The sequence below is a fragment of the Ascaphus truei genome, chromosome 1, assembly GCF_040206685.1.
Source record: "Ascaphus truei isolate aAscTru1 chromosome 1, aAscTru1.hap1, whole genome shotgun sequence".
NCBI lineage: Eukaryota > Metazoa > Chordata > Amphibia > Anura > Ascaphidae > Ascaphus > Ascaphus truei.
The window spans coordinates 25,793,957-25,820,469 of record NC_134483.1 but is presented as its reverse complement, the minus strand read 5'-3'; the positions used below and the strand labels follow the sequence as shown (position 1 = coordinate 25,820,469).

Below are 26,513 nucleotides of genomic sequence, written 5' to 3'. Positions count from 1 at the left end.
CCTTGTGGTGAACCCTCTGTATTTGCTCTTTTGAAGTATTCTCTTTATGGTAGACTTGGATAATGATATGCCTACCTCCTGAAGAGTGTTCTTCACTTGGCTGGATGTTGTGAAGGGGTTTTTCTTTACCATGGAAAGGATCCTACGATCATCCACAACTGTTGTCTTCCGTGGACGTCCAGGCCTTTTTGTGTTGCAGAGTTTCGTAGAATGTGCCAAACTGTTGATTTAGCCACGCCTAATGCTCCTGCTCTTTCTGATGGATTATCTTTTTTTTGCAGCCTAAGGATGCCCTGTTTCACTTGCATTGAGAGCTCCTTTGACTGCATGGTGTGGGTTCACAGCAACAGCTTCAAAATGCGAATGCCACACCTGGAATCAACTCCAGACCTTTTACCTGCTTAATTGATGATGAAATAACGAAGGAATAGCCCACACCTGTCCATGAAACAGCTTTTGAGTCAACTGACTGACCAATTACTTTTGGTCCCTTGAAAAAGAGGTAGCTACATATTAAAAAGATGTAATTCCTAAACCCTTCCTCCAATTTGGATGTGAATACCCTCAAATTAAAGCTGATAGACTGCACTTTAAGCCCATATTCATTATTTAACTGTAACTTGAATTTATTTTGGTACACAGCTGAAATAAGAAAACTTGTATCAGTGTCCAATTATTTCCGGACCTAACTGTATATGTGTGTGTATATGAGTATGCATATGTGTGTGTGTGTATGTTTCTTGTTTCAGCAAGACGATTATACAGAAATAACGAGTAGGAGAGATTTTTTACATGACTAACTTTACCCAAATCCTGTCTTATTTCTACTTGAGGTTTTATTTTTATAATTTTGATACCGGAAAGGCTTAGGCCTCGGTCCCGCTGCGCTCGTTGGCGCGGGCGGCATTGTAGCGAGTTCCCCACCAGCAGGGGAATCCTCGCGAGCCGGTCCCGGTCCCCACTGGCTGCACAGCTGACTACACGCTGTGGCGCGTCAGCCGCTGGAGACACCAGAGAATGGTGTTTCCTAGCGTTGACGCGTGACGTGTGTGGCTGTGAGCCAATGGGGAGGGGAGGCTTCGGGAGGAGGAGAGGCTTCGGGGAGCGGGGAGGAGTGTGAAGTGAAAGCAGGTGAGTGCCTGTCTGTGTGTGTGTCCCTGTCTGTGTGTGTATGTGTGTGCCCGAGTGCGTGAGTGCCTGCCTCTGTCTGTGTGTGTGTGTATATGAGTGCGTGAGTGCCTGCCTGTGTGTGCGCGCGTGTGTGTGTATGAGTGCGTGAGTGCCTGCCTGTGTGTGCGCGCGTGTGTGTGTATGAGTGCGTGAGTGCCTGCCTGTGTGTGTATGAGTGCGTGAGTGCCTGCCTGTGTGTGTGTGTGCGCGTGTGTATGAATGAGTGCCTGCGTGTGTGTGTTTAAACTTACTTTCCAGCTCCAGCCCGAGTCCGTGGAGGGAGGGGGGGGGGAGAGTAGCGGGTCCCTCCGCTCAATCCACGCCCCCCCTCCCTGTCAAACCGCCCACCACCCGCCCACCTCCCGCTCCAGGTCCCACTCCCTACAGACCGCATATCGCGGTCTGTGTATCTCAGCGCACCGCCTGTCAGCAGTGCGGGTGCGCTGACTCTGGGAGCGGGGCGTTAGCCTTATGGCGCATTGCACAACTCTTTAAGGAATTTATATTATAGAGGCATTTATATTATAGACTGCTTTAACATGGATCTCCATTAATTCCACATGTGTCATGTTATTAACCACGATACATCAATTGGTGAAATATTGTTTTTCATTAGTGCTCCAAACATCAGCCCATTATGTATGTATACTTTCTGTTAATATATCACTTTACATACATACATTAGAACATAGGGAACATTAATACAATACAGAGAGATGCAACATGAAAACAAACAATAGGAGAAAGGAAACTGCTCTAAAGAGAAATCAACCTAAGCTGAGAGACTTGGACAGACACGAAGAGTAAGTGAATTTGCTCATCTTTGCTTGTAGTTCATGGCTAAAAGGGGAAGGGGTGCATTGGAAGAGGGTAATGCAGGGGTTCTCAACTCCAGTCCCCTAGATCCCCAAGCAGAAGCGAAATATCTAATTTCGGAGGGAGTAATGAATAAAGAGCGTTGCAATAGGCCAGGGCTGGCCAACACCAGTTCTCAAGGGCCACCAATAAGTCAGGTTTTAAGGATATCCCAGCTTCAGCACACCTGTGCTGAAGCAGGGACCGATTGAGCCACCTCTACTGAAGCAGCGACTGATTGAGCCACCTCTGCTGAAGCAGGCATAACATGAAAACCTGACCACTTGGGAGTTCCTGAGGACTGAAGGTGAGAACCCCTGGGAGTAATGTAATCATGCTTCCAAACTCTTACACTTTTACTGAAAAGGTGAATTGTGAAAATGGGTTGAGAAGGTTTTGATTGTAACATGATTAAGGAGGGAGGTCATTAAGCAGAAGGCAGCATGTGTAAATACAAGCATGAGAGTAGTGTAGTCAAGACAAGTGATAAAGAAAAAGACAGCCTTGAGCAGGGCACACGAGGCAAGCCGGGGCATTAGAAGATCGCAGAGGTGAGATATACTGTAGGAGGTGAGGAGAAGCAGAGGAACTGAGGCTAGAATAAGAGGAGAATTCCACATTCATTATTGTTAAAACTGCACTAGAAGAAAAAGTCAAGACTTGGGAAATTGATGACTGTGATCATAGAGTGATTAATGACTTGGCTTAGAAAATACAGGGCAAATATAACAGGAGAAAGCAAACAGACATGGAACAAGGCTTCTCAGCGCTAGGATGAGCCAAGCACAAAACAATTGCAATTACAGCATTTACATTTTAAAAGGCAAGCACCTTCCTAGTTAAAACTGCTACCTTGACACTTCTTACCTCCTCCCCAAAAAAAGAACAGCCCTATTCTGTAAAGTAACAAATCATGCAGCCCTTCTATAAATAATGACTGCTGACACCTCATGATTACAAAAGCTAAATGCACTCTAATTAAACAGACACAAAAGAAGCACATCGTTCCTAAAATCTAATTATGAGGGGAAACGATTTATTCTCCACAGTTAATAATTACTAGAAAACTCATTAAACTAAAAAAAAAAAATCTGTATTTTGTTTTTAAATATAGAGAATATATAAATATGGAGATAATGTGTGAGTGAATATATATATATATATATATATATATATATATATATATATATATATATATATAAAAAACCATAATACTGAGTTAAGTTATGGTGAGTAAAAAAAGTAACAAAAACCCTCCACAGGAAAGCAAATATGCAAATATAACTGTACAGTATGCTCATCTGCATGTCTTAGGCAGGTCTGCAACCCCGCCTTTCCCCATTATCACTCAGCATACAGCACTTCCACTGCAGCAAGGGATTCTGGGAAATGACATGCAAATGAGCACACAGTGTCACTTTTTGCCTCAATAACCATTTTTAACATGGTTCCCTATAGGCTTATATAGGTTAACCCTGGCTGTGCTCAAAGCTGTGACCATGCAGCAAGCTTAAGCCTATAGGGAACCATGTTAAAAATGGTTATTGAGGCAAAAAGTGACACTGTGTGCTCATTTGCATGTCATTTCCCAGAATCCCTTGCTGCAGTGGAAGTGCTGTATGCTGGGTGATAATGGGGAAAGGCGGGGTTGCAGACCTGCCTAAGACATGCAGATGAGCATACAGTTATATTTGCATATATATATATATATATACATATTCCACTCTGTCAGTGACATTGCATTCATTTAGATGGTGATAAAAAGGCTGGCTTGGGAATCCACAGCCATGAGCTGAATAAATATATATATATATATATATATATATATATATATATATATATATATATATATATATATATATATTTATTCAGCTCGTGGCTGTGGATTCCCAAGCCAGCCTTTTTATCACCATCTAAATGAATGCAATGTCACTGACAGAGTGGAATATGTTTATGTTACACAGACAAGTTGTTTGATCGTTTATTGCTATCTTTGAAGATGCGCTTTCCCAGTCTAGCTTAACTATAAATAACGACTGGAGTTGTATCTTTTTGGTGCGGTGCAGTAATTATCACTTTAAAAAGCACATACACTGTATGAGAAATGATTGAAGTGCAGCACCCCTTGTAACTCTTTCCTTGTTGCTCATTCAATGTAATTAATGATTGTTGCATCTACTGAATAGCCCTCAAGGACATTTTTTTTGGAGTCATAATTTTCTGGGTGACACATGTAGAAAAAATAAATCTTTTGTCTGGGCACATAATCTTCTATAGAGAAATTACTAATCAAACAGTAGACTTAATTGTATCCCCAAATAATCTATTTTTGAAATCAGGTACACAATTTCCCATATCTTAAAGCAGGGAGCATCAAGATTAAGCTCTTCGGACAGAGACTTATTTTTCTAATGTTACTTTTAGGGGCTTATTCCTATAATTATGTCATATGTATTACTGCTGTACAGTGCTATGTACAGGGATGGCCCTATAGAAATAAAGCTATACATACATAGCGAAGGAAAAAATATATGTCTTAAACCTTGCAGTTCTGGTAGGTAAAATAATAAATTATATATATATATATATATATATATATATATATATATATATATATATACAGTATATATATGCTAAAAATAAAGAGACATCGCTTGAATGGGTGGGTTTCTCTTTTAATCACCATTGCACAGGAGAAAAAAAAATCTAATTTCAATGGTAATTGCACATATATGCAAATTTGCAGTAGCTTTAAACCATTTGAAGACAGAGGAATAGTACATGTGGTATTTATGCATTGGCTAGCAGGCGGAAAGACTATTGTAAGGGGATGTTCGAAGTGTAGTCTCTAAGGAGGAATGTGAATCTATGGCAGCTAATGAACAGGCCTGTATTCAAAAACACCTTCATATAATACAAAGATGTTATAGAATTAACTCCAAATGTGTACTGGAGATAGGCAATCGTAAAGCAAAATAGCTGTGCTATAACGGTAATAGAATTACAGTACTTTGAGCTTACTTTTCTATTAAAGGTAATTTAATCATAAAGGGAGGTTCATATATTAACCTTTATTTGCATCTATAATGTACACATCTGTAAATACCATTGTAACATTACCACTACCTGCTCTAGGGGAACGACATGAGGACATTATGGTTTAGTTTTCGAAAACCCCACAGGTTTCTTGCAAGTGTACTGAAGGAAAATAAATCTGTGAGTTTTTTTTATTCATAAGGAGAAAGTTGCCATATGCAGATCTACTGCCACCGTAGCACACTGCAAAGACACACACAACTCTTTATTGCAACCCGTGGCAAGCTGAAGTGGGACATGCAACGTTATTGCAACCCGTGGCATGCTGCAGCAGCAAACACATTATTGCAATCCGAGGCATGCTACAGAGGGACAAACAACACATTATTGCAATCAGTGGCATGCTACAGAGGGACACACAATACATTATTGCAATCCATGCCATGCTACAGAGGGACACACCACACGTTATTGCAATTTGTGTCACGCTGCAACGCACTAGTGGGAGAAGTGCCCACTGTATTGAATTAGCCACGCGTGAGAATGGGACAGGGCTATCACGTCATTTCCACTGCAGGAGCGGGTTGCTAGAACGTTGGCTACATCTTTATTATACTCATGCTTATCTTCCAGCTGTTTTTAATGCAGCCGTTATTGGGGTACTGAAGAAAAAAAACGTTCCAAAATGCAAATCACTGCACAGTATTTCCCCGGCTTTCTTCCAACTTCTAATAAGTGTTTCCTGATGGGTTTGTCTGAATAAATGAGTGCAGGCGGTGCAGCTTTATTTAGCGTATATTGTCATTTTAGCCCGTGAAGCGGGGAGCTTTCCCTCACGCTGCACTCTCCGGTTTGTGTTTGTATCAACCACTTCTAATAAATTATTAATATCTAAAGCAGAGTTCTGTCTCCAGATTGCGTAGTCCAGGAGTGGCCAACGCCAGTTCTCAAGGGTCACTAATAGGTCAGGTTTTAAGGATATCCCTGCTTCAGCACAGGTGGCTCAATCAGTGGCTCAGTCATTGATTGAGCCACCTGTGCTGAAGCAGGGATATCCTTAAAACCTGACCTGTTGGTGGCCCTTGAAGATTGCAGTTGGCCACTCCTGGTGTAGTCTGTCGGGAAGAATCCAAAAACAACCAATCTGTCTCTGCCCATGTGAATGTAAGATTAGCCTGAAAAGAAAAATAATGAGTCTTGAGAAATAGCTTGCACAGGGCAAGGTCTTACCTGCGCAAATTTGTGTATTTGTTCCACCACAGCTGCGAAAAGGGCATTGACACTATCATCGATGAGAGTCTGCATGTAATGAACAGCTTCTTCATCCGACAGATCTAATCTAAACTTATCCTGCACCTGGAGGAAAAAATAAATAAAAAAAAAGGTGCAAAATAACATTAACACACGGAGACAAACATAAGGGAAGCAGGAAAACAGTGACGAAAAATGCAGGTCAATATTGGTGTTCTGAAACAATTCGAGGCCCGGCAATTCTTACATCTCATTTGACACAGAATTGTATTTTTATTGCATTTTTAAGTACATTCGCCCAACAGTTTGCACGAACAAGAATAACGGATCATGAATTTTTAATAGTACGTTCAATGGAGAAACCAATGATTCAGTTTTTGTACAAATTAATTGCTGCTTAATAATCATGCTACCGGAGGGGTGTATAACATGTTTATGACCTAGTTATAAAAGTCCCATTAAAATCTCATGGAATTAGGACCGACTATTCAGATGTGATTTTAACTATAGGCATTTTTGATAGGAAAAGTCTAGGTTGACTGTACAGTATGTTACTTCATACCAATAAAGGTGCCATGTACGATGTATTTTACACTGCGTCGTTTAGGTATCTTGAATTGGATTCCATGTCCTTTACATTTAGAAGTATCATTTATACACGGTGATCAACTATCTAAAAGCTGATCGGTGCGACATATCTGTTGTATTAATTGGTTCAGCATCTAGATGCAGTCCCTGCAGGTCACTAATCTAAGAAATACATCTACCACTTCGTGAGCTTAATCAATGTATTTATTCTCTTTAGAATCAAATGCGTTTTGCTTTAATTGGAAATTAACAGACAGACAAAATTGCACAACATGCCTGAATCTCTCTGTATCCCTAAAAAAATATGGACCTTTAATTATATTTTCAATCGAATTTCATTTTTTTATGATTTATTGTTACATCTACTGTATTGCTGTAGATGAGGCCTATCTACAGTAGAATCTTTGACTAAGAATCATTGACTAAGGGCCCTCCCTATTCAATATACTCAGAAGACGCAGCTTTAGCTGTGTTTTCACAAAAAAAAACCCAAAAAGGAGCCGAAGCCTTCGTGTCTCATTCAATAAAGGGTGGAGAGGCAGCTAAAGCAGCTCCATGCAAACATTTGGATCTTACTTCAACCAAATTGAAAATCAATACAATGCCATTCTAACCACTGAAAGGCATACAAGGTCAACCCTTCCTACATCCCCACCGTGGGATTATTCTCCCACCCTGGGACATACAACCCCACTAATCCCCACTCCAACACACCTAACCACCTCCCCCTTCATCTAAGGCTGAGTTTATAGTAATGGCTATGGCAATGCGACTGGGTGATGTCACATGTCGCAATAGCGATGGTTGCACTTAGGTGCAGGAGACCTCGGGAGGGCAACAGGGGGCGTGGCCCGTGACATCACACGAGCGGTTCGCCCTAGTTGGCTGATCCGCTCACGTGACGCTGACGTCACACTGCCGTCGCTGGGCAAGACAAAAAACCTTCGGTCGCCATGTCACTGCGCAGCACCGTCCTGTCCAATATGGGCACCCGCGATAGACTTCAAGTACTTGTGACAGCGCTGTGCACCGTCGCCAGTACTATAAGCGCAGCCTAACAATGGCTATGGGGCTATAAGACAAACAAACAAGTTGAAGAGCTAAGCTCTTTACCAACACAGAGCCCTGTACCTGTGTAAGCAGCAGCACCTGTAGTCTCTCTGACAGTCATCAGAGTGTGACTCTTGTCCAGGAAACAGCTGGGGCTAGGGAGCTGCTTGCACTGCTTTATTCAAGTAACAGCCCATTAACTAGTCCCCAAGTGAGGAGAAGGTGTACAAGCCAACGAAGGTGGTGTGTATGCATGTATGTATGTCTTTATTTATATAGCGCCATTAATGTACATAGCGCTTCACAGCAGTAATATACGTGACAATCATATAAATAACAAATAATATAAATAACACAAAGGGAGAAGTGTTTCAGACATAAAAGTAACATTTAGGAAAAGGAGTCCCTGCTCCGAAGAGCTTACAATCTAATGTGTACCAAATACAACCCTTCAAGCACTTCCCCTTTGGCTACATCACAATATATATATATATTCCTAAAACACAGAATCCGCAGCACTCAAAAATATCAAAGATTAAATTTAATAAAGCAACACAAGTATCAGGGGTTAATCACAGGAAGCGACGTTTCTGACCTCACGGTCCTTTCTCAAGCTTGATTCTGATTCTGTGTTTTAGGAATCTATCTATTTTTGTTGCTGGATCCTGGCTTCACCGCAAGCACCATCACTGAGCAGATAAGTTTATTTCCTTTTATTTTCCCAGCTGAGTGCCCTGAACATTCTTGATATTTGTGTATATATATATAAATATAGATAGATATATATACATATATAAATAAAAACACAAAATCACAGCGCCTGTTGATGGGTGTTGGAACTGGGTAAAGATATTAAATGGATGAGAGAGAAGTATAGTAGCTGATAACATACACATTTTTCCAGTATCAGTCCAAGGACAGTTTTGTAGACACTTTTTACACTTTGGTTCTACAAGATTTGAAGGAATTATGCTCCGAACCCTTGGGTAAGAGAAATCTGTCTGGTCCTGAAGTATTTGCTCAAAAAGAATTTAGAGAATTACAACATATTGTTATCAGACAGGCAGATAAAGGAGGTGATATTGTGGTACAGGATAGGGATTCATATGTACTGGAAGCCCATCGACTTTTGGGGGACAATGAGTCCTATCAGGTGTTGATGGAAGATCCAACAGATGAATTTCAGTCCCTGTACTTGAATCTTCTTAAGGAAGCAAAAAATTGTGGCGTTATTAACACCTCTGAATTCGAGTTCCTGTACATCAAGCATCCCAAAATCCCTATTTTCTACCACCTCCCTAAAATTCATAAAAATCTTGTTAACCCACCTGGGTGACCGATTGTATCGGGGGTGGAGTCAATGACGCCCAGCGTGTCACAATATGTAGATCAATATCTGCAACCATATGTCATCTTGCTCAGATCCTATCTGAGGGACACGCTGCACGTCATTGATCTCACCTCAGGTATACAATGGAAGAGTACTTATTTATGGGCCACCTGCGATGTTTCTTCTCTTAACACTTGTATTGAGCATCGTAGTGGTATTAATCCTATGAATTCTTTCTAGATAAAGATTTTTCTCTACATTCAGACCAAAGGCAATATCTGCTTTCTTGCATTCAATTTATGAACCCAGAGATATTTTCTAGATGTAGCGGGGTCCACCTAACCTGCCCAGAGGAGGGGGAGCTGCCCTGCATCGGCCCGCTGGTGCCCCGAGTGGTCCAAGGCTCCGCCGGATCGGGACATTGGGAGAAGTTGCGGCGCCTAGGTTGAGGTTGGCGTCGCAGGTACAATGGCAGGACTACAACTCACATTAATGTCTGTGCAAACTTTTCTGTACAACCGACACGCTGTGTGTATGGAAAGATTTGTACAGACTATAACAGGCTGGATCCTCTGTCAGATAATGATGCAGGGGAAACAAGTTTACAGAGTCTGGGAGAGCACTGAGCAGGTCAAGTTCAGAGCAGCCCGGCTTATTTAGCCTACTCAGCTGGCTCATTAGAGACTTCTGAAAAGCCTACAGAGCTCAGTGCAAGGGACTCTCTGATCCAGGGAGCTACTAGACAACCGCTGAAGAGAGATTATCGTTACATGGAATTTTCAGCCCTTTGCCCAGCCAGGAAGCAGCTGAGGCCCGAAGGTAAAAACTTTCCTATGCCCGAATGGTGTGTTTTCTTTGAAAAGGGGCGTAGCCTAACCACTTACAGATAGAGTGAACACGGTTATAGTCAGTGCTCCAAAGAGGAGCTTGGCTTGCTTAATTTTGCTGCTGTATGCTGAATACAAGCAGCATTTATGTTGTCAAAGCTTAGGCCGTGCCTATAGTGCCGTCGATGGCGACGGCGACACGGCGGGTGACGTCACCCGTCGCCACAGGCGAAAGTTATGTTTTGCCGGGCGGCGGGGTCGCGGGATTCCAGCAATTTGATTTGTTCAAGGGCCGTCACGTGACGCGACAGCCCTTGAAAAATCAAATTTTGCCGGCTTCCAGTTTCCGCTCCGTCGCGCACACTATAAGCGCACGCGGCGGTGCCAATGTATTTGTTTTCGGGCGACGTCGCATCGCCGTTGCTATAAGCGCGGCCTTAGGCTAATACATTTTCACCTAAAATACGTATAGCGGTGGCTGCTCCACCTATTTCTCGCCCTTCCCCTGTAATGTAAGTTCTAATAAGATGTAGACAGTGACAGGCTATCCTATGGGGTTTTCCCCCTCCTCATGCTGAATTCCTGAGTGACCGGAGTGGACTTGACACAGGGATCTGTGATAGCCAGTGATGGTACAGATACTGGGCCCTCCCTCTTTGAGCTGCAGGAAGGAAGTGCCTAAATTATAGCTTGAAGTTCAGCCCCTTAGGGGTGAGACCTTCAGTAGTTAGTGTTTGGAGTTGGGTTCCAAACTATCCCTTCATGGGGTAGGAGCTTGTAGTGTCTCCTCCTGGCCAGGAGTGAGACATGTGCTCAGCCCCTCATGGGCTGAACGAATAATCTAATCCAGCGAGGCCTCATCATTACCTGCAGGCCAGTACCATCCAGAAGCCAGGGATCTACCTTATCAACTGCAGCATACGCTGCAACAATACCAGCAGTGGCTGCTGTAATAAAGATCATCCTCATTTATACTTCTGGCTCCACTGCAGTCTGTGTGGAGAGAGGTATTGAGAGTAAGGACTGTCATAGTGGAGACTGCCTTCAGCCGTGGTGAAGACCCCTATGTCTGGAGGCGCTGCCACCAAGAAGGAAAGAACCAGAGGATCCCAAAAAGTCTGCCCTGTTCCCCAACACCATCCCGGGCAACTCACCTCTCCTGTACATCGCAGGTAACCAGCACTACACCAAGCAGTAGCCTTGCCATAATCTCCCGGGGGTGTGGGGGGGAGGGGAGCAAATATGTGCTACATACACGTCTCCTGTTTTAAAACCTCTGCACACATCTCCTTCACAGACCTTATAAGCTGTTCTGTACAGGCAACCAAGCTGCTTGAATGGAGATGCTTTTACGGACTAAAAGATGTGCGAGCAGCTTTGAGCACTCCGTTGAAGGACTTGTATGGACTTTGTTTGAAGATTGTACAAGCTTTTCTGTGCATTAAGGGTTTGCAGAAAGTTTAAAAGTGCTTAAAAACAACCGGCAAGCTTGACTAAAGTTTAATACATTTATTAAAAAAAAAAAAGAAACACAATAAAAAGCAAAACAAACCATAAATCCCAAACAGCTTGACCAGGCAATGTATAAGAAGGTTTGACAGATCTGTAGATGGCACGTCATGCATTCATTGAGAAAAACAAAACACAAACATAGCCTCTTTCAGTGTTTTCGATCAAAGACTTGTTTGTGCTTTCTGCCCAAAATATGAAATCAATCACATAAAACAGCTCTTCTATTCACTGCCCACTATCGTATGTGGAATAAACACGGAAGAAAAAAAAACATCTTAGTACTATTACTTGCTGCATACGGTGACGGTGAAGGGGTTTATAATAAAGGTCAAGCCCACTTGGTTAACCCCGACCCGTGTGTTAGGGTCTTAGAGTGTCAGCTCTGGGACTCAGGTGTCGAAAATGTATTACTGCAACTACTATTACTGCTAATTTTGCAATACAATAAAGATTTACAGTATGTGATTTTTGCCTATACTTGGATCGGGAGATTTGTAGGCTGTAAGTTTCAGAGTGGGTTTGTCGGAGCAAGTCTTTAAAGAATGTGGCGGGGTTCCAAAGTTATGGGATACCCGAAAAGTTTTATCCGGGGATTGAGTGAGATTCTCGGATACAGCCAAGCACATTGCTCCACCAAACTGACTCTGAAAGCGTTATTGCGACTCACCGCCAGGATCCCTGCTGCAGCATCATCCAGACAAGGTAAATGGGTATTAAGGGGTTAAACGACATATCTGCAGCTATTCACGGAATTCCTAGTGTAGCAGGGGTTCCCCAATATAGCAGAGATACCCAGATACATGCCCAGGTATACTGAACCTAGTTTAGGGGTTCAGGGGCTGTTCTAGCTAGGTTATAAAGCTGATTAGGTTTTTAAAGTGTCTAAAGGTTTTAAAAGTTATTTTCTCATGTGTGCCAGGAATGAGGCTCGTGATTGTAGGGAATATATACACTCACTCACTCCATTCATGACACCAGAATAGGAACCCATAACTTTTAGCACACAGAAATAGGATACCATATCTTTTACTAGATGGGTATAGTTTAATGTGTGTAGATATTGATAACCTGTATATGAATTTAGGGTTTTCTAAGTCATGGATTCCCGGAAACCCAGCTGGCGACCAAGCTTGGTGCCTCTGTGTCTGCCCAGAGTCCGTACTTGAAAGGCTCAGGGATGCTAAGGTGTTAGAACAGGAGGCACTGCAGGGGCACTGCAGTTATCCTTGAGTACCCACGTCCTGGCTAACACAAGGCGATCCAGCAACCATTTGCCAAAATTCAGACTTTGTGGAGCCTGAGCAGAGGGTGGGCTCAGTATGCAAAGAGGCAGAGGGGCCAGGTTAACCCATACTCCCTTGCTACCTGAGAAAAGGTGCCCACCCTGCTTTACAATACCGGCAAATCAGTGATTGGCTGACAGGAGAATTCCCACGCTCTGATAAGCTGGTCAGGTTAGTGAATGAAAGCCTGAAGGCTTAAGAGAGCTTGCAGCCAAAGAGGAGAGCAGATTCCAAGCGCAGAATTCAAAGCGGCGAATTCAAAGATGCTCAGAACTGAATAGACGCGAGCCGGCTTCAAGGATTTTAAAAAGCAGAAAAGTTTCTAAGTCCAGCTTTTTACAACGTAGTGGTCGCAGCAGGCATTGCATGCAGAAAACAGTTCCAGGACTTTTGTGAGTAACTACCGGTCATTGGAAAGTGCTCTAAAAAGGTGATCCTAAGGAATTTCGTTCCGGAAACGGATTTATTCGTTAGCCCCATTCCCAGTAAGTGTGTTGATCTTGAATTGTGTAACTTTGTGTGTCTGTCTTTTATAAGAAATAAATTACTATTTTTTTTGCCATCTTGTTTTGCTCAGTCAAATGATCCCAGTTATAAAAAGGTGCTGTAGAACCCGGTCTCCCGTGACACATACGACTGCAGATAATTTGCTAAGTTATGACCAGTAAAGTCCTTAACTTTGCACCAAAAAAGTAGTAATAATGAGTCTGAATGTTCAAGTTCACATAAGCACACCTGTATCCACCAAGTCCTCCCGCCTAGTGGCTGACTGAAGTAACAACTTGGTGGTAGGAACACTGCATTGGAAGCAGATGAACTCATCTCCTTGTGACCTTGGGCAAGTTAACTCTTCTCACTGTGCTTCGGGCACCACAATTAGATTGTAAGCTTTTTAGGCCTGGACTTGTTGCGAAATAGGTGAACAAAAGAAAAGTGCGCAACAACAATATATAAATAACGTGATGAATGTGATACAATTAAATAGGTGACCTTGTGTATAGTATGAATATTTATGGAGCGTCTGCAGCTGTGACACCAGGGATGGCTCTGGTCCCCCCTAAATGCACACAAAAAAACAAGAAACACAGCGCACAACGCTCATAGTGCATTAAATGATATCTTTAGTAACCAAAATAAGAAGGTAAGTATTGTGCGTACATAAAACAAAATTTAAACAAGCATTTCAGGGTTATTGTTACCCAAGCACCAACGGACGCCTGTGATGGTCTCGTGGCTCTCTCCTTCTCACTCCAACAACCTCGATGTAGGGCCTGGAAATTCTCCACTCCAAACGCTGGTGTTTTGGCCTCTTTTTCTGGACTGCTGAAGCTGCACTAGCCTTTCCCTAAGGCGAGAGGCCAAAACACCAGCGTTTGGAGTGGAGATTTTCCAGGCCCTACATCGAGGTTGTTGGAGTGAGAAGGAGAGAGCCACGAGACCATCACAGGCGTCCGTTGGTGCTTGGGTAACAATAACCCTGAAATGCTTGTTTAAATTTTGTTTTATGTACGCACAATACTTACCTTCTTATTTTGGTTACTAAAGATATCATTTAATGCACTATGAGCGTTGTGCGCTGTGTTTCTTGTTTTTTTCTGGACTTGTTGCACCTGTAAAATTCTTTGTACAGCACTGCATAGTATCACCACTAAACAAGAAAACTGTTTATGTTAATTAACCGAAAAAAACATTACTCGAGCATTGCAAATTGTTACATTTTTTTAGCATTCTAATTAAATAGAGAGATTACTAGATAATAGAATAGCAGGAGCTGACAGTCTGTGGCCTCAGGCATTCTTCTGACCTCTATGAACTTTGTATGTGAGAAAAAAAACAAATCAATGTTATATTTATGAATTCTAGTTTTATGATTCAGCTCCTTCTTCTACTGCAATTCCCTTCAGGCGGGTTATCCTCAGGCCACATCTATGTAAGACAACCTGCAACAACTGCTGGGCTGTCAAACAACCAAAATGCGGTGATAATACAAATGAGTCATGTTATTGCCTCCAGAGAATAATACTACAGTATGTTACGTACATAGATTAGGTTGAAAAAAGACATACAGTATGTCCAAGGTGAACATTGGTAAAACGTTAACTAATATATTTCCTGATACTATACCTGTAGTTATGAAGTAGCAATCAAATACATATTTTTTCTTCAGTGCCAGTGGGTGTTTAAGGCCTCGTCCAGGGTGTGATGGTGAAGGGGGTAACCAAGCTCACTAATAAAGGTTAAGCCCACTTGGTTGCCCCTGATCTGTGTTTTGGGGTCCTAGAGTGTCAACTCTTGGACCCGACTGTCGTATATGCATTACTGTGACTGTGTGTAAAATTATGCAACAATAAAGAATTTTTGTGTTTTTACCTTTCCAGGGGTGCTGGGACCAGGAGTTTACTAGGCTATGAGTTTCAGAGTGGGTTTGACGGAGAAGGTCTTTGCAGATTGTGACTATGTAGCGGGGTTCCTGAGTTACAGATTACCCCAAATATGTACCTGGGAATTAGGTAAAATCAAATCACTCTACCCAAGAGCGGTCGTCCTACCAAAATCTCTCCGAGAACAAACCAGCAAATTATCCAGGAAGCTACAAAGAACCCCAGACTAACATCCAAGGATCTGCAGGCCACTCTCGCCTTGGCTAGTATAAGTGTTCATGACTCAAGTATCAGAAAAACACAGAACAAGAATGGTGTTCAGGGAAGGATAGTCAGGAATAAACCACTAGTCTCTAAGAAGAACATTGCTGCCCGTCTGACGTTTGGCAAGAGCACATAGATGATCCACAAGACTTTTGGAACAATGTTCTCTGGACAGACGAGTCAAAGGTAGAACTTTTTGGCCTTAATTAGAAACGTTACGTTTAGCGTAAACCAAACACAGCGTATGAACAGAAGAATCTCATGGTGATGGGAGTGTGATGGTTTGAGGACCTGGATGGCTTGCCATCATTGACACAACCATTAATTCTGCATTGTACCAGAACATTCTAGAGGAGAATGTCAGGCCATCCATCCGTCAGCTAAAGCAAGACAATGATCCTAACCATACAAGCAGATTTACAAAAGAATGGCTACAGAAGAACACATTTTGTGTCAGGACCTGAAGAGAGCTGTCCATGCAAGGAAGCCCGCAAATGTCACTGAGTTTATGCATTTCTGTGAGGAGCAATGGGCCAAAACTCCTCAAAACAGATGTGAGATACTGACCAGCTGTTACAGGAAACGCTTAGTTGAAGTCATTGTTGCGCAAGGCGCCACCAGTTACTAAATCTAAAGGTTCACATACTTTTTCACACATGGATATTGAATGTTGATTCATTTGTGGATAAATAAATGTTAACAAAGTATCATGTTGTTGTGTAATTTGTTTGATCAGGTTATCTTTATCTATTATTACGACTTAGATTAAGATCTAATGACATTTTAGGTTTGAAATATGTGAAAATCCTAAGGGGTTCACAAACTTTTTCTTGCCACTCTATCTACTTTTTTTGTATTGTCAATTTGCATTGATTAACTAAAACCTAGGAGGAAATACTCCTAACAACGTACAGGTCAGATGTTATTATTGGTATTGGTGTTTTGACACAAACAGTTACTAGTATGGGAAGTACGGTAATTTTACTCTGTTATGCTGGAACAGAAAAATAAGCATGGTAGCCACTGTTCTATACACATTGGCAACAGCATAACCCCCACCCCATCCTGAAACCCATGAAAGAGGAGAGCAATAATTAGTCTCTGATTATACTGTATAAACTGAGTGAGGACAGCAGAGCATGATGCAATGTAGTAAGCAAGTAGAAGTGGGGCGGTGCTTTTCATTAACTTTGCATCTAAAGTGTTTTATGTATAAAAAGCTAAATCCCCAGCTGTATTTGTCGTTGTCTTTAGAATCCTAAATAGCTGATTAACGATAAAACAGGAATGGGCATATTTAAGCCTACAGGGCAATAAACACGTTAGTCAGATTACATCAATTACTGTTATAACTAGGTCAATCAGATGTATGGAAGTACATGCATTTATAAGCATTAAGTAGGCTTTAAAAGCCTACCCTTTGATTCCTTTACTGCCTAATATCATCCTTAGTGCAAACACATTTGTATATAGTAGTTTTACAGATCAAGCAAGTTATCATTTTGCTTTTAAATACTGTAAAATGCAATTAACAAGTGTAAATGTAAGAGTGAATGTATATATATACACCCACAGATTTAGCGTGACATTGTTCCCCCAGATAATGCAACATATCCCGTTGTGGGACCAGGGTAACATTCAGGGAGTCATTCACATACTGTAAGTATGTACTTAAATTCACATTCACGTACTTAAATACATGGGCAGGTTTAAATGAATGCGCTGGGAGACATATGGGATCGAAACAGAAAGCAGAGATACTGTAACAAGTACACTGGAGATGGCAGGTAAAAGCAAAGCTTAGGAGTCACAGATATCAGAGAGGACAATGGTGACAAAAACAAGGAACAAATCTAAAGTTTATGATCATGCTTTTTATTCATTTAGTTGAAATCTGAAGAAAAGAAAAATCACAAATATGGCCCCATAGAGGGCCATATTTACTAAGCAGTGCCATGCTATGAGACGTCTTTACAGCTCATTTAAGTAAATAGCCCATATGGAGAATGCACTGCTGAGTTAATATGGCTCATAATCCATAAAGTTAGTTATTGCCTCACAAAAATAATGTAAACAGAATTCACCACTTCTTAGACTACAGTTGTCAGGGATGAGTTAACCCTTTTGCAGCAAGAGGGCAGCAAATGGGTTAAAAATCAATTGTTGGAGGATCACAATGACGGCCATTTAAAAGTCTTGCTCAGCTGGAACGATCAAGTGGAAATATCTCTCTAAACCCCCTATTTAATATGATGTGAAAAGAGGTAGGTAATGAGGCATTAGATTCCAATCCCTTGGTAACACAAGTAAAAGTGGATGCAATGTAACTGCGCATTATCACCCTGCTTTTCACCATGTACTACACTGAAAAGGCACATAAGTGTCCAGGAAGACGAGGCGGCCGCAGTACTAGCAGGAATCATAAACAAGGTCATCTACATTCTTCCAACAACTGGGCACATCTACGTCCAAAAAATAGATCACTATTACACAGCAACCATCGTTTCTCTTCTCTGATAATAAATACATGCGTTGCTTTTCTGGGCTATTGTGGAGTAGCTGTTGTTGCTGTTGTCTTAGTAATCCAAATTCTGTAGCCGCACTCTGGAAATATCATTGTATAAAAAGAAAAGTCTCCATGCTGGGATTTCAGATGGGTGCCGCCATTGCCATATATTATGCGAATAAGAATGTGCCATGGTAACCACTAATGCTGGTGGGAATAAGAGCAGATAAAGGAACATCAAAAACAAAGTGTAACTACTAACATTTCAGTTATTTGTAGGATTGCTGCTTTAAAATGGAAAGGTGCGGTTCCACCTAGGGTTTTTTTTAATGGGTGGGAAGCAGGGGGTCTCTGGAACTGAATAACGTTAATTTCAGCTCTGGGGACCCCCTGCTTCCAGAGATACTTACCTCTAAAGGTGTGAAGGTAGCATCCCTGGCTGTGTGAACTACAGTATGGAGTGTACATATGATAGAGGAATGGTGCTCAAAAAATACAGGGACCTATATCCTTATGATGAAGGGAGTAGAGCAGACACCGGGTAATAATTAATAAGTAATAAAGCACTAAACCTATAATGGGGCTCTAAAACACCCTGAAGGTGGGGGTACGTGTACAGAGACACTTCCCCCTCCTCATTGGGCTGGCCCCAGGTAAACGTACTCACGACTCCTAGTAGCTCTCTCCAAAGCGTGCAGCTGTATCTGGTCAGGAGAATCCAAGTGCAGTGTGTGTGCAGCGCACAGCAAGGAATGAAGGAGAGCAGGTCTGGCAAAAAGTCACTCTTTAATGGGAAGCCATAAAATAGAGGGTTGCAGCCCTTCTACGCGTTTCGTGCAGAGTATGCACTTTATCAAGTAGTGTCATACACGATACACAGAACATTTAAATACAGCTGACTGCCGTATTGGCGCCAAAACTGATGACGTCACTAATTTACATTGACCCATTCGCATTGCTCCTCTGACGCATGCGCCGTTCAACCAGGTCCAGGAGCAACCCCCACCACGAGCTATAGCCAATCAGCAGCCCCAGGGAGTGACACCCATCTGTGGCTTATGACGAGCCAAATCACACGAGATGAGACCCCTCTCTGTCCCGTCGGTCCACGCATGCGCAGGGGGACAAGGCATAAGCCGATCACAAATTTCCCTGTCAGTCTCCTGGGTATCTCACCTTCTTTCTTTAACTTCCTCCTTTGGCCTTCACCAAAGGACCAATTCCAGCACCCACAAGCATGGTCATTGTTGATCTGTCTGTTGGTGTACCTCAGGGTTTCTAGGATCTCTCTACATGCTATCACTTGGTGACCTCATCAACTCTTTTTGCCTTAGGTATGTTCTCTATGCAGATGATACCAGATATATCTATCCACCACTACCTTCACTCCTGCAATTCGGTCCTAAGTTTCAGATTGCATCCTGGCCATATCCGCATGGAGGGTGCTCGGCCGCCTTAAATTTAATATGTCTAAAACTGAGCTCCTCATATTTCCCCCTAAATCTGGGTTAATATCCCCTTTCTCCATCCCAGTAAATAGTTCTACCATCGATCCTGTCACCAAAGCAAGTTGACTAGGAGTAACATTTGACTCTTCCCTTTGCTTCTCCATGCACATTCACGGCATGGCTAACACATGTCACTTCTTCCACCATAATATTGCCAAGGTAGCCTTTTCCTCTGTCAATCTACTAATAAAACTGTAATGCATGGCCTTATCCTCTCCAGTCTGGATTATTGTAGCATACTGCTAACAGGCCTCCCTGCCTCACAACTTTCTCCTTTGCAATCTCACCAAAATTATGCTGCTAGAATAATTTCCCTTTCTCCCAAAACAGCCTCTGCCCATCTCCTCCTTAAATCCTTCTCCTGGCTTCCAATCAGATTTCGGATTACCTACAAACTTCTCCTCACAATTACAGCTCTCCACCCATCTTTTCATTCATACATATCAGCTATAAACTCTCGTTATGCCCTGCTCGTCTCCTGCGCTCTACCCATAACAGACTCCTCTGCTCCCCTTTCACCTCGTCAGCTCTCTCTCACCATAAACCCTTTTCCCTTACTGCACCTGACCTGGGGAACTCACACTCAGAATAAGCCAAGCACAATCTCCCCCCCACCTTTAAGACAAACCTTAACTCACCTCTTAAATGAAGCAGTTCAATAGGCTGGACACACCCACAGTCACTCCAACCAACCATTGTGGCCAAGCACAGCCATTAACAGCACTTATTCCCTCATCTGCTCTCTCTGTAAGGCCATGGCGGCGCATGCGTCTGAGTACCTGGCGGTGCGTGCACCGGTAAAAGCCCTGATCTATGTGGCGCGGGGCGCGGCCATGACAGGGGGTGTGGCCATGATGTCAAAATACAGCACTCCACTGCCATCGGTCTACACTACCTGCACTCCTTTTGGTCCACACTATCTGCCCTGCCATTGGCTGCCTGCATACCACGTGATTGCGTCGCTGCACGGAAAGACACAATTCTTGTCTTCCCTGCTAGCGGTCGCGCCATCGCGATATATGAGCGCTCACACACACAGCTACTCGGGCCTGTCCGATAGAGGTCTGTACCTGGTGTGCTGTGCGTGCGCTGCCGTGGCCACTCGGGACATAGCCCAAGTCTCACAACATACCACTTAGGCCGGGGCCATAGAGGCTTCAGGAGAGCGGAGGCGCGCTAACGCTGAGGCTCGCCTGCTTAAGTCAGCGCGATTCCACGGACTTGCAGGCGAGCCAGCGTGCGCGAAGGGAGCCGGGGGGGGGAGGTGGTTGAAGGCGGGGCAGTGACGTCGCTGGGCCAATCGCCGTCACGGCGCCGTGACGTTGACGCTGCTTCAGGCTGATTGGATGTTTTCAGCCGACAGCGCGCTGAAAAACAGCTTGGCTGTCGGCTGAAAATTCCAAAGCCTCCGCACACCTGCGGACGCTCGCGTGAGCCCCCTCTCAAGGCATCCTCATTGAGGATGCAGGGGCTCAGCGCTGAGCGTCCGCACGGCTCAGCGTGGCCTGTCCTTCTATGGACTCGGCCTTAGATTGTAAACTCCCAGGGGCAGGAATTTCCTTTCCTATTGTCTGACTTTGTTGCACTAATTGTATTATAGCTCCCTGTCTTGATTTTTCCCTCTTTTGTAAAGCGCTGAGTACACCGTGGGCACTATATAAATACAGCTCAACCCCGTTATAACGCGATCCGTTACAACGCAAATCCGCTTATATCGCGATGCAAGCGTGGCTCTCAATTTTCGTATTTATGAATACTTTACAACACGATTATTGGTGTCTTAAATACTTTATTGTACAATGCATACAATTGTACATTATTTCTAACGCCATCCGCTTATACCGTATTGTGATGTGATTCTTTGGACCCTAAGCACAGCGTTATAATGGGGTTGGTGAGTGAAAGGACTTTGAGCACTGCAGAAAAAAGTATCAAGCTGGCGGCAGCGTGCAACAAAAAAACTTTAATGTGGCATATAAGCCCTGATTAAAATGACACACAGAACAATTCTCTGACGCGTTTCGCATTCACATTTTATCAAAGTCGTAAAGACGAAACGCGTCAGAGAATTGTTCTGTATGTCATTTTAATCAGGGCTTATATGCCACATTAAAGTTTTTTTGTTGCACGCTGCCGCCAGCCTGATACTTTTTTCTGCAGTGCTCAAAGTCCTTTCACTCACCTTGTTATCTACTGCCGGGACGGATGCACGCCACGAGGAGAGCAGTGGTGGAGTTCCTTTCCCCCGGACCAACAGCTTACCGGCACTACTAAGGCAGCTCTGTGAGTTTCTACACTCTCTGCCTGAGGACCCGCTGGGAACACGTGACCCGCCAGAGAAGGAACCGCCGGATGGGACATACATTCCGGTCAGGTTAGAGGTTTTCTTTCCCTACACATAGCGGTTTGATCCTAAACAGTGTCTGGGTACATACAAAAGCTGTCTTTATTGGTTGCTTCAGTTTAAGATTTGGGGAAGAGATCACACTGCTCGTGAAGCATTTAACCCTGGATTCCCTGAAGACTCTCAAAGTGTCATTTAAGTCTTCACCGACACCAATTTAGAGCACCCAAATAGGGAACATTTCCCTTACCAACCTATATTATAATGGGGTTGAGCTGTAAAGATATACATACAGTACATACTGTACAATGTGTACGTCAGATCTCCAAGCTGCCTTTAACAGGAGATTTGAAAGAACAAACCGTTAGCCTTCACCTAAATTATACAGTGGGACACCACAGTAAATATAGCATTTGAAATCACAATTAAAATGTTTCACTGGTGGTTACAAAACAACACTGAGGAAGGAAATGCTCTAATAAAAAGTGAGTTGTGTTAGAAGTCTTACGTTTAACAAGCTTCTGTTTCTGTAGAAATGTGCTGTTCATGATGAGCTCTCATCAGAAGGTGTGCATGCCACTGGTACATTTGCCATCTGTTGCTAATTACTACACTGTGAAAGAAAGACTTTCTGCTATAAATCTTTGACACCAACTGGAATCCACTCAATGAATCAGACCTCATGTCACTCCAATGTGCACCTTGCTTTAAATATGCAAATGAGCTGTAATACCTTCAAAGTCAATACTTCTAACAAGAAGAAATGGCACGCAGAAGTGACAGGGTGTCCTGCTACATACACATTTCCTCAGAACATAGCACAGAACATGAATTATTGACTTATCAGATCAGTTGGAATTATTATTATTAGAATGTGTTATATTTTTTTTTTTTAAAGAATCTCCTTTGGGTATATTCTCACCAAAAATACATTATTTATTTTTCTTTTTAAATCATTTCTACCTTTCAAACATCATTCTGATTATTTTATTTAGAAATGGTGAAAAAGAATTATGTTTAAATAAATATTGATGCAGAAACATTAAGCAATTAGATACCATTGTGAGTCTTAGGCTGGGGCCATGGTGCATTCGCCCGTACGCGGCCGTGACGTCACCGGTCCTTTGATTTAATAGCTTCAGGACCTACCAGGGGAATCCCAATAGAGCAAATTCGGGATCAGCGAATCTGTATCATATACATCATCTGATTGATTGCTGACACCTCAGAGAATTATTAACCCTCAAGGCTCTGTTACTTATCTCACTTGGAGAATACAGCTTCCACTGGTTCAGCTTTTTATGTTTATTTTATTGTACTGATTTTACAATGCTAGTGGACATATGTTGTCCATATTTTATTCAATTGTTATTATTTACTCTGTATACACAGAGTGTGCGCCCTTCATTTTCTGTGTATTTTCTTTTGGATACAAAGTTGCCTATTTGTTACTTTCTGTCTGTTCTATTGGACTCTGAATTACTTGCCTATTAAACTTTGTGGACATTTATTTTTTGGAGTGAATTTGAATTGAAAGCTGCAGTTCAGTCAATATCCTGCATGTGTGTTTTTTTTTAATAAATCAGTTCTGTAGTAAGAAAAAATACTTTTAGCATTTTCTGTTTAAAAAACAACAACTTTGAAAGACCAATTTTCTTGTATTCTATTTTAACAGCCATTTACTAAGGCACTGCCCCTTCATGTCCTGTCACAAGCCCTGGCACACCCCTTTGTCAGCCCTGCCCTCCCTCTAGCACATGTCAGTGCAGCAGTGCTCATGAATATTCATGAGCTTCCACTGACAGACAAGCAGAATATAAAAAGATCCCTTCACTAATTATGTCACCAAATTTCGACCTATCAATACATGGAGAACGAATTGACCAGCAGCTATACAGTTCTTTAGGTAATTAGAGATTGCACACATAAAACTATTGAAGTAAAAAAATAAATAAAAAAAATTAAAAAAGACTGAACTGCAGCTTGAAATGGATTATACAATTATTCACTATATTATTATATATCACAGTATTTTTCTTACATATTCTTTCACGTGCGCGCACACATTATTAGTAACATTCACGGTTTAAATTTGCACATTATTGCTTAACACACACACAAAATTTGAAATCACAACATATTAAACAGCTGACTGATGAGGGTTACCACGTATATGCCAAATGAGGCAGAACCTCTCTGTTCAACCTCCAAATAGTATCTGCCCCGAATTACTCTGCAACTTTTCGGGGCTGGTTCTACCAATTGTGGCTGTATGAAAACATGCATCAATGTTAGAAGAACTCTAATATTGCTCTCAAGGTCACACATATTAATTACAAAGGTCTAAATCGCTACAATATATTCAGAGGTTTAAATACTGGTTTGTAAAAGTCCTATGTACAATGCTGTGTAGCGCTTTGAGTCTCATTGGGAGGAAAGTGGTAAATGAAATAAAAAGTTCTTATTATATGCTAGAAAAATAAGAGAGCCTGTAACGCACAGGTGTTCCCAGCACACAACATGAATGACTACTAGATGCTGGGTATATGCAAAAAGAAAAATTGTATTGTGAACATAAACATGTGCTACAAAACAACTCTGTGGTCAGTTCGAGGGGATAAAATATATATGTACAAGCTAGAAGGTGAAGCTTAAGGGAGAGGGAGGGGGGGAGAGGAATGTCACAAACAGGAGAGGGAGAAACCACAAGGGGGAGGAAATATGCAGCGAGATGAGGGGGGCAACTTTTCGGGGCAGAAGTAGTATCTACAATAAGTGTGACGTGGTATTTACACATTTATACATAGGTCAGTGGATTGATTTATTGACTGATTCTATTCTATGATGCACTAATTATCTGACCATATATACTTTGGTGTGTAGCATTGTTTTTATTCCATTTGAGGGAGGATTGTGTGGTTGGATTGCAGGGATGTACCATAGGCCCATTGGGTATGTGGGAACGGGTACAAAATGTTGCCACCTCATCTCGCTACATACAGTATTTCCTTCCCCTTGTGGTTTCTTCCTCTCCCTACCCTGTTTGTGACATTCCCCTCCTCCACCCCCCTCCATCAGGCTTCACTTTCAAGCTTGAACATATATATTTTATCTCCTCGACCTGACTACAGAGTTGTTTTATAGCACGTTTATGTTCACATTAAAAAAATCAAATACACACACACACACACACACACACACACACACACACACACACACACACACACACACACACACACACACAAACACAAACACACAAACACACAATGCATTATCACAGCCAATTAATCCTTTGGAAACTCTGTGATATTTTGCATTATCAGTAAGATAAAGCTGGCTACAAAGACTACGATCACTATTTTTCTACAAATCTAGCAGCACATACATGTACTGTAGCAGCCGTTCTGGCTCCCGCTGCCACTGGCGCGGGACACATACAATGTGCCAGTGGACAAAACTGCTATTATAAATGCATTAGCCACGTAGAGAAAAGGGGTGAAAACAGTGCAAAAGGGGACAGGGCCAACACACCGCCAGGTGCCATAACGTCTGTATAAAGCACAAACAACATTACGATCTGTGTTTTGGTGCCTGAGGACAGGGAGATAACATGACATGGCCAAGGTCAGTCACTTTCAGCGTTCGTGCCTTTGCTCACTACGCCACTCCTTCAGCTCTTTAACAAAAAATATCCGGCATAAAAAGAATTAGCTTTGCTTTTCCATGGAAAACCTATGGCATTAAAGTAATCAAGTTGTCACCTGAACTTTAAAAAAATAAGCTACGGCTATTTTGTAGAGTGCAACATAGTAATGTTCATGAAGCTATTGAGATGTTTCACTGGAACGTCCTTGTACAGAAATGATTTGCAAGTGAGAAGAGAATGTACTTGGGCAATGAGTAGGGTACATTGCAGGAGTCACACACAAAGTGTAGGATGGAGACAACCCTTAAGCATTTTTCAAGAGGAAAACCATAGTAGTACATTATGAGCTGAAATAAAAGCTAAAGGCAGGGGAATGGACTTCAAGGAACTTTGTAGTTAATAAACAATGTGCTTGAATGCTACCTGCAGACTACAGATTACACAAGTAGCGTATGAAAGGCTGTAGCCTTTGAATACATTGTATGGCAGAAAGCTGCGATCACAGGGCCAATTATAAGAATGGGAGCATGAACCCAAAAGAAGATCCTAGCCGTATTACATGGCAGTGTAACAAAGGAAGACATTGGAAGATTTTGCCATATTCTGTATATAAGATGTGAAGAACAGGGAAGAGAATATTATAATACAGTAACACAAGGTCATGTACATTTTGTATTATGAAGATGTTTGTTTCCTGACTTAACTGTAGTGCTCTTTTCCCACAGATGTTTATGCATTGCCCTAAATGACAAGGCCACCTTCAAATCTCCCATGTTTTCAAAATGTTTCAGATTGTTAGATAATGAAGACAGAAGGTTAAATATCTTACGGTGACAATTAAATAAACATATGTGGCAGGGGGAGACCAAGAGGCTACATTACTGTGATGTCAATGACTGCATCTCACATACAAGCATGAGGCAGAATGGAGTCTTTAAGCACACAGCTACATAATAAGTGAG

At 42.3% G+C, this 26,513-nt stretch overlaps 1 protein-coding gene across 2 annotated transcripts in view; it reads right to left on the bottom strand.

Moving 5' to 3' along the window:
• PIK3C3 (phosphatidylinositol 3-kinase catalytic subunit type 3) overlaps positions 1-26,513 on the bottom strand; it is a 248,129-nt gene that overhangs the window by 7,859 nt on the left and 213,757 nt on the right. For both annotated transcript variants that reach the window (XM_075585255.1, XM_075585264.1), the window contains one exon: positions 6,292-6,417. In XM_075585255.1, the coding sequence (XP_075441370.1) occupies positions 6,292-6,417 (126 nt within the window). The remainder of the gene's footprint in view (positions 1-6,291; positions 6,418-26,513) is intronic.